General features: G+C 35.4%; 2 protein-coding genes across 2 annotated transcripts; both read right to left on the bottom strand.

The window, feature by feature from the left end:
* Nucleotides 1-326: 326 nt before the first annotated feature.
* LOC101220389 (G-type lectin S-receptor-like serine/threonine-protein kinase LECRK3) lies at nt 327-2968 on the bottom strand. Its single transcript, XM_004148988.3, has one exon. The coding sequence runs from the start codon at nt 2897-2899 to the stop codon at nt 521-523; it is 2379 nt and encodes a 792-aa protein (XP_004149036.2). The 5' UTR covers nt 2900-2968; the 3' UTR covers nt 327-520.
* Nucleotides 2969-5064: 2096 nt separating this feature from the next.
* Nucleotides 5065-7896, bottom strand: LOC101220620 (G-type lectin S-receptor-like serine/threonine-protein kinase LECRK1). Its single transcript, XM_031886781.1, has one exon. The coding sequence runs from the start codon at nt 7894-7896 to the stop codon at nt 5521-5523; it is 2376 nt and encodes a 791-aa protein (XP_031742641.1). The 3' UTR covers nt 5065-5520.
* Nucleotides 7897-9972: the final 2076 nt, after the last annotated feature.

Consider the following 9972-nt stretch of genomic DNA (forward strand, 5'->3'; position numbering starts at 1 on the left):
GTAGACAGACAAATCTGTCTGGTTGAGGTTTGAAGCAACCAAATGAATTTTGAGAGAGGATAAATGATATAAAGAATGAAATAAGGATCAGAGAGGTGAGTTAACAATTAGAGAGGTGAGTTAATGCGGGTAGAAGTTGAAGCTTTCGAAGCGAAGTTTGATTGATTTTATGATAGAGATGCTTTCTAAATTGAGGAAACCTCCTTGTTTTATGACCTCATGGCTACTTTCATAAACCACGAAGAGCGAATTGAGAATGAGTTTTTGGAGTAATGTTTTATGGTGGTGCGTCTTTCCGTTAGAAATTTTTTTGGAAAAAACACTAATTAACTGCTTCCTATAAAAGCATTTGAAATGTCTTAGGATTTATAAGCAAATAATGCAACCCAACACCATGAGAACTTAATTAATTAGTCAAAGACATTTCTGTCTCAAAACATAATATACTTTTTGTTCTGTAAACATGCTGGTGTATATTGAACTAAGGAAGTTATAGTACAAATTGGAGTGAAGAAACTTCTCAGGAGGTGGAGCTGAATGAGCAGGGACTTGGAGGAGTAGAAACAGGAACTATGCCTTCAAGCATAGGAATGACCTGTCTCATTGTGGGTCTTTGATATGGGTCCTCTTGAATACACCAAATTGCAACCACCACAAACCTTTCTAACCTCCCCATGTCATCAATGGCCTCAAAATCTCCTTCAACTAAAACATCTAATCTTCCTTGCTGATAGCAGTCATAGGCCCAATCTACCAATATTTCTCTTCCTTGTTCATAAACTTCCATATCTCCATTCCTTCTACAACATATAATTTCTAGCATCAGGACACCAAAACTATACACATCAACCTTAGTAGTCACCGGGGTTGACTTGAACCAATCTGGAGCGATATACCCTGTCGTTCCTTTGATATTAGTTTCAACTCTATTTCTACTCTGATCCATTTTCAATAGCTTAGCCAATCCAAAATCAGAAATTTTGGGATTGTAGTGTTCATCAAGAAGTACATTTTGGGGTTTTATATCGCAATGGATGATTTCAGTGTTGCATTCTTCGTGTAAGTACAAGAGGCCTCTTGCTATTCCATAGGTTATTTTGGTTCTGAGATCCCAACTGAGCTTTGAATCACCAAAAAGAAAGCTTGCTAGGCTGCCATTGCTCAGAAACTCATAAACTAACATGCACCTTTTACCATCATCACAATATCCGTGTAGTCGAGCGATATTTTTGTGATGTGCTTCACCAACCACAATCACTTCAGTTTTGAATTCTTTCTCACTATCTTCAAACATATCATTGAATATCTTAACAGCAACAGAGCCAACTTCAGTTACCCCTTTGTAAACAACGCCACAAGATCCTCGTCCTAGTTCTTCTTTAAACCCATTTGTAGCTTCTCTAAGTTCTTTAAATGTAAATTTCTGCATACTACCAAAATTTCCTCTTGGTAGGAAATCACTTGTATGCTTCTTTCTGTGGTGGGAGATGAAACCTCGAGATATAAAACTAGCCAATACTAGAATGATCAACAGTGAGCTACTGAGCAATATAGAAAGTGCAAGAACTAATGTGTCGTGGTTCTTCTTTCCTTTAGATCTTGGAAGATTGGAGTCTTGTCCGATAGAGCTAATGTTTCTTCTTAGTTTTAGGAAAGAAATTGATTTTTCACCGCTATCCTTCCTCCCATTAGCGAGGGGCAGTTTCTTCTTCCAACAACTATTATCTCTATATACAACTGCCACACAGAAGCAATCAAGCAAGCAAGCATTCTTGCACTCTTCAATTGTAAAAGGCTTGAATAACTCATAATCTTGAGTTGGCCAATCAGTATTTGGAAGATCTTGTAGTCTATATAAATCAGTGGTAGAATTGTTCTCACCATCTTCACATATTGGCTGGATAATTGGTTTGCAGTCGCTGTACTTATCATTCAGATCAATTAATGAATAACCAGGTGCGCAGTTGCAACTTGGCCTTTGATCATTGTTTAATGTGCAGATGCTATTGTATCCACAAGCTCCAGAGCTCAAGTTTCCTCGCATAGCAACACATATATTATTCGGTATAGTCTTAAAGTGAATCCATGTTGCATTAAAAGCTGAGGGATTCCTTGTATGGTGACTTACAGTGACCACACCATCAAAATTGAGAGTGACTTGGTAATAATGAGTGTTAGCCGGGTAAGCACTTTCGGGTTCACTAATGTTTACTCTCTTTCCATTTCTTTGGATTATATACAAGAAACCATCTTCATCAAAGACCACTTGATTACCCTCAAAAGCTTGTATGACATGGTAAGGTTCATAGGCATACGTGGTGGGCAAACTTCTCATATTGAGCACAAGATTACCTTCAGAGAAACGAAGTTGGAACTTTCCTAATGAGTAAGTATTTTGTGATTTGCGCGAAGAAAGAAAGTCCTTTACCTCCATTTTTTGAGTAGGAAGCAAAGTGTCCACAGGTTGGTTGAAACTCTCCCATAAGGGAGTAGTATTTGAATCTAGAAGCACCAAATTTCCTGTATCATATATTGTACCAAAGGCTACCACACTTGAAATAGGGCCTGATTTCCAAAGTTCTCCACCTTGAGAGCTTTTAAGCAATAAACCATTTGAAGCAGTTACTTCCACCTTTGAACCCTTTGGGACTGGATTTTGATCATGTTGAGCAAACCAAACTATATTTTTTTCATCTATTTTGTTGTACCATATACAAAGTAAGAATAGCCCGTCATCGACTTCCCGAAACCCAAATGCAAAGTGATCGGCTGGAGAAATCCATGGAGAAGCAGAAGCATCACCAGCAATAAGAGAGCCACCAACATTCAGCATGCTATTACTTTGAGCATAAACCACTGAAGGCAGCAAGAGAAAAATATGAGAAATCATACAAGCCATGGAAGTTTTACTCTTTGTCAAATAGAATAGGAAAGCTAAAAGATATCATCCATAGGAAGAAAAAGTGGGGATTTGTTGCAATTCCTCCTAACATTTGGTTTGAACTTTGACCGAATGATATCTTTCCAGGTGTTAGTGCAATTTTGAATTCATTGCTTCTGAAAGTGGACATTTCAATAGTTTTAGACTAATTTTGTTGGGTCCCAGCCACCTACTAAGAATTGTTTATCCTAATGCAAGCGATATTTCGCATTTTCAAATCATTAGTCTACTTATTGGTTGAGCTGTAGCATCAAAATCAAAAGTTTTATGACATTGAAGTCTTTGTTGTTTGAGTTAGTGGTTTGAACGAAATCAAAGGTTTTTTTTTCCATAACATCTTTCATGGGATGATCGGTTTGATTCTCGTTTGATGGTCTCTTTCTAAAAGCTTTGCAGGATATACTATTCAAGATACTTTTCTCAATTGGAACACTTATGTTTAATTCCATTATGTTTCGTTGGTTATTTCAATTCTATTAAGTTTTTGTATCCCTTCTGGGTTTCTTGTATTTCTTAGCGTTTGTCTATTTTATTCTATAAATGAAAAGTGATTGTTTCCTTTTTTTTTTTTTAAAAAAATCATTAGTCTGTGAACTTGCATTCGAGAGGAAAGTTTTCCATTGACTTGAATTACAAATCTGATCCGTGAATGCAAAGGAAGTTCTCATTTTTCTCCGAGCTTAAAAGTTCTGTTCCTATAAACATGTAGAAAATTCCCCATTTTCTCCTAGATTACGTTTCTCTCTCAACTTTCCATTCTCTCCAATTTCTTATGGAGTGAAAATTTCACATTCTTTTTGTTTATGAAGAAAAAGGGAAAAGGTTAGAAAACAGTGTTCTTCCTGAGCTTGAATCTTTTGATGCAAATACTAAAGCAGAGATTCTTATCTTCAGTTCGATATACCATTTCGATTAAAGGTAAAATTATTGAATGGGAACTACAAGAAGTAAGAAATTTGATTTCATCTTTTTATTTATTTAATCTTGAAGACAAGCAGGAAGCTGCAGTTTTTGTTAAAAGACTTTCGGCCAACTTGCCTTGCTACATCATTCTACAAATTGTAGTAGAAGTCTTGCTCAGAATCTCAAAATGTTTTTCCAAGTATGATTTCTTTATTTTTTGTTTTTTATTTTCTTTAATTTTCGTAAGTGTTCGAGTCAGTTTACGTGCGCCTCATTTAATCAGACTTGTTAACTCCCCTGACCCTAAAATAGTAAGTATTAAGAAAACAACTAATATGGATTGAACCCATAATCTCTTTGATAGTTATTTTCTTTGAGAATTCCAATATTTAGGTGTCAAGAAAACTTGTAAAAATTATTTTCTTGTTCTCAAAGTGCATTTATCGATAGAAGATAGTTTTATCACTAGTTTTTAAGCTCTATTTTTTCTTTGCTTTCATCGGACTTTCAGTGACAAGTTTCTTTTCATTTATTCAATGAAGAGCTTTGTTTTATTTTCAAGAAAAAAAATGGGTGCTTTGTTCTCTTCCTTTCTTATTTGCTTTGTTTTTAGATACAATAGGAAATATTATCCAACGAGATTGGCTCATACAACTGAAATATTGTGGACTCTCTTAAACCTCTGCCTTCCTTCATTCTTCCTTATATTTTTCATTCTATTGTGGATTTGCCAATAATGTTGTTGATGTTAGGAATTTGTTCTCCATCTCTTCTTCAAAGAAATGATTGTTTTTATAGTTATTTATAGTGTGATATTTTTTGAACTATTTGGGAGGAGAGGAATATCATTAGGTATGTTTGGCCAGAGCGTTTGAAAGTAGGAGCGAGGAAGTAGGGTGTTATGAACTCCACTTCTTGTTTGATTCTAGGATTTTGTGGGTTCCACCACTAATAAACAACAATTTTATATTTTATCAAATCCTTATATCGTGGGCTTCAAAAGTTCACAACTTTCTAGACTTCATAATTCCGTACTCTTCACTATTCAACTCTTTGTCCCAAACAGAAATGTGTAGAGGGATTGTGGTGATGTTTGGTGCTTTGAGAGGTTCTTGTTTCTTTTTTATTAGAAATCATTAGTTGTAAACCTTTCTTTAAAAGGGTTTATAGGCTTGTTTTTTTTTTTTTTTTTGTTGTTCGTGTATTCTTTTATTTCTTTTCTTAATGAAAACAAATTGTTTCCATGAAAGTGAAGTCAATTAACCTCTAAAATCTAAAAAATTCATCCCTCTTTATTTTAAACGAAAAGAGGCAGATTTAAGACAAATAAAGGTTTTCTAATTACAATATCTACACACAATACATATATATTTGGATTGCTAACATCTAGCTATGCAAAGAAAATACTCTTGAACAAGAGATGATTTTCTAAGCCTTAAAAAAAAGAGGATACTTCTTAACCGCAAAAGAAGTGTTTTTAAGCAATCAAGAAGTTAATCTAAATAATTGTCAAATGTTTCCTTACCGATTGCTTTCGAAGCAGTTCTAATCAAATTTAAAATAGTTCCAAAGATGTACAAATCTCATCCAACTCCCACTCTTATCCTGTAAGCATACTTTCATGCATGAACTATGAACTAAGAAAGTTGTGTACAAATCACATAGAAGAAACTTAATCAACAAATGGAGTTGAATGGGCAAGGACTTGGAGGAGTAGAAACAGGAACTACTTCTTCCAGCATATACATTACCTCTTTCATTGTTGGTCTTCGAGATGTGTCCTCTTGAATACACCAAATTGCAACTTTCACAAACCTTTCCAACCTCTCCTTGTCACCAATGGCCTCCAAATCTCCTTCAACTAGAACATTTAATCTTCCTTGTTCAAAGCAATCATAGGCCCAATCCGCCAATATTTCCCTTCCTTCTTCAGAAACTTCCACATCTTCTCCATTCCTTCTACAACATATGATGTCTAGCAGCAGGACACCAAAACTATACACATCGACCTTGGTTGTCACGAGGGTCGACTTGAACCAATCTGGGGCGATATACCCTGTCGTTCCTTTGATGTTGGTTTCGATTCGGGTTCTACTTTGATCCATTTTCGGTAGCTTTGCCAATCCGAAATCGGAAATTTTGGAATTGTAGCATTCATCTAGAAGTACATTTTGAGGTTTTATATCGCAATGTATGATTTGGGTGTTGCATTCGTCGTGTAAGTACGAGAGTCCTCTTGCAATTCCATAGGTTATTTTGGTTCTGATGTCCCAACTGGGCTTCGTATCACTGAAAAGAAATCTTGCTAGGTTGTCATTGCTCATAAACTCGTAAATCAAAAAGTAGATTTTATTGTCATCACAGTATCCGAATAGACGAACAATGTTTTTGTGATGTGTTTGACCAAGCACATTAATTTCAGTTTTGAATTCTTTCTCACCATCTTCAGACATATGAAATTTCTTAACAGCAATAGGGCCGATTTCCATCGTTCCTTTGTAAACAATGCCACAAGATCCTCTTCCTAGTTCTTCTTCGAACTCGTTTGTAGCTTCACTAAGTTCTTTGAATGTAAACTTCTGCATGCTACTTCCAAAGCTTTCTCTTGGATGGAAATTACCCATAAGTTGCTTTTTGTGGTCGAAGGTGTAACCCCGACATATCAAACTAACCAATATGAGAACGATCAATACAAAGCTACCAAGTAACGTAGAAAGCACCAGAACTAACGTGTTCGGTTTCTTCTTTCCTTTCGGCATTGGAAGATCAAAGCCTTGCCCAATGGAACTGGTACTGAGTTTTAAATAAGAAACAGATGTTTCATTGTTATCTTCTCTCCCATTAGAGAGTGGTAGCTTCTTCTTCCAACAACTATTATCTCTATATACAGCCACCACACAGAAGCAATCAAGCAAGCAAGCATTCTTGCACTCTTCAACTGTAAAAGGCCAGAATAACTCGTAATCTTGTGTTGGCCAATTAGTATTTGGAAGAACTCGTAGACTATATAGATTGTTGGTTAAATTGTTCTCATCACCTTCACATGTTGGCTGGATATTTGGCTTGCAGTCGCTGTACTTATTGTTCGGATCAATTAGTGAATAACCAGGTGGGCACTTGCAACTTGGCCTTTGGTCATTGTTTAATGTGCAGATGCTATTGTATCCACAAATTCCCGAACTATAGTTTCCACGCATAGTAACACATATGTTATGTGGTATCTTCTTAAAGTCCATCCATGTTGCATTAAAAGCTGAGGGATTCCTTGTATGGTGACTTACAGTGATCACACCATCAAAATTGAGAGTGACTTGGTAATAATGAGTGTTAGCTGGGTATGCGCTTTCGGGTTCACTAATATTTACTCTCGTTCCATTTTTTTGCATTATATACAAGAAACCACCTTTGTCGAACACAATTTGGTTACCTTCGTAGGCTTGTATAACATGGTAAGGTTCATAAGTATAGGTGCTGGGCAAACTTATGATATTGAGGACAAGATTACCTTCAGACAACCGAAGTTGGAACTTTCCTAACGCGTAACTATTTTGTGATTTGCGTGAAGAAAGTAAGTCGTTTACCTCGATTGTTTGAGTAGGAAGTAAAATGTTTGCAGGTTGTTTGAAACTCTCCCATACGGTATTAGAATTTGAATCTAGAAGCACCAAATTGCCATCGTCATTAATCTTACCAAATGCGACCACACCTGAAATTGGACTTGGTTTCCATGGTTCTCCACCTTGAGAACTTTGAAGCAATAAGCCATTTGAAGCAGTTACTTCCAATTTTGAACCTCTTGGGGCTGGATTTTGATCATGTATAGCATACCAAACAATGGATTTTTCATCTAGTTTGTTGTACCAAATAGAAAGCAAGAAGAGATCACCTTCAACTTGTTTAAATCCAAATGCAAATTCATCAGCAGGAGATCTCCATGGAGAAGAAGAAGGATCACCAGCTATGAGAAAGCTGCCAATGTATAACATGCTATCACTTTGAGCATAGATTATTGAAGGCAGAAAGAGAAAAATATGAGGAATTATACAAGCCATGGAAATGTTGATAGAGGTAACTCACTAGGAAGGAAGAGTTTTGTGCCTTGTGCAATTTTGTTTTTCCACAAGGTTGTTTTGATTGAATGGTTTCTTTCCAAAGACTTTTTCAACAATTTTTGAGACTGTTGGCTACTTTTTTCTTCATTGTGATGGACCCAACAAGTTGGAAAATGCAAGTATTTCATATATATTGTCTTGTTACTCTACTAGGATGTTGATGGGTGTGGGGCAGAGATGGTTGAAGGCTTCCTCGGCTTTGTGTAAGTCCTTGGTTTAGTTTTCCTCATCAAAATTTCGTGCAGGTTGGGGTTTGTGGGAATTCTTTCTTTCTTTTCTTTGAGAAAATTGATTAAAGGATTTCTTTTGTAAGTCCAAAATGATTTTTACCATACTTGTTAAAACACAAGTTTCTCGACCTCTTGCTTATATCATCCTTCAACATTTTTATAAAATTACCATCACTTTAATTCCTTTTCTCCCTTTGCCAATTTTCATGTCTTTTTTCTTCTCTTCTTCTCCGACACCTCTTGTTTCACTTTCACTTTCTTCTTCCTTTTCTTCATTGATGAGTGGACAGACTAGATCCGACGAGCAACCAAACGAGATCAGATCTTTTGTTGTAGAACGAGACTCGAGTGTTGGAGAGTTGGATCAAACGCGGAAGAGCAAGAAAGGATAAGGGAGAGAGATTGGCAAATGAATTTCGTTGCCTAAATCCGTACCAAATATTTTACTGAATCATACACCAAGCACTAGTCTTAGTGATAAGTTTGGGTCAAACTTAGGGAGCACATCGATTCCTCAAACAAATTGATTTCCAATCGTAGATAATAGAAGATAGAGTTGAATTTAATCGCAAGAAAGTAAATGACAAAGAAAGAGTACACTAAAAAAATTCTATGTCAACAGAGTTTAGTTTAGCTCGGGGTTGATGGATTTTTACTATTCTATGCATTTGATCATACTTTTATCATCACCAAATTTATAGATTGACTACACCTAATAACCAATTCAATTAGAAACGCAAATGACAACTAATTGATATTAATCGAACCGATGACACTTATGAAATTCAAATCAATACTAATTGTGTTAAGTTCAAGGGCCATTAGGGTGAATAATTAACTTCCATGCATCTAGCTAATTATTTGATGCTTCAATCTAACAATGTGAACACAACTTTGCTTACGAGCTAATCTAACCTATTGCTTCACTCAATTATCATGCGATCAACAGAAATTATATCACATTAAGAAAATATCATGTCGTCTCATGAATCCATTACATGAATTTAATCATAAGGATACGTAGATGTAGAAGAATATGTGATTCATGTACGTTTAATAGAGATTAGGAAGAGGGGCCACCTTTTCTACGTCACTAAAATATTATGGTTGTTTGTTTTAATAATACGAAGAAGTTAATTCTTGAGAAGCTTATCCCTACCTTTGGCAACAACAAAGGGTTTTAGATGGTTAACTTTTCAATTTGGAGTTCAAACCTTTCTTCTTTTTTTTTTCTTTTCCTTTTTCATTCTTATTTATTATTTTTTTATTTTTACAATATACGGGGAATCAAAATCGAATTATTATGATCTATATGAATTGCATTTTTACAAACTAAAAACTAAAAGTCACGGTGAGAAAATTTATTTAGTCTTAAAAATCTATATTACGATGAAATGGGTAGTCCTAGAATTTTCTAGTTATTTGAAAAGTTTGAGTACTACTTCTAATTATTGTCACTCACTTTGACATGGTTTGACATGCTTTAAAAGTTGGAGTTCACTAATATTCATGAAAACAAATTTCTAGAGTAAACGAAAAGAAAAAGTATGATACTCCAATAGTACGGTTGGAATGCCTTGAACTTGCATTTACGATTACGATCTCAAGATCCGGTTAGAGAATTACACTATATAACTCTTTCTAACCTTAGAGACACCACAATCTTGTATTACGTAACATCCTCACTAAGAAAAATGTTCTCTCTAACCATATAACATAACCAATATGTTGTTAGTGAATCACACAATCACACAAGTTTGCATGTGAATTTTCTATACTTTTACAT

Source organism: Cucumis sativus, chromosome 1 (assembly GCF_000004075.3).
Source record: "Cucumis sativus cultivar 9930 chromosome 1, Cucumber_9930_V3, whole genome shotgun sequence".
NCBI lineage: Eukaryota > Viridiplantae > Streptophyta > Magnoliopsida > Cucurbitales > Cucurbitaceae > Cucumis > Cucumis sativus.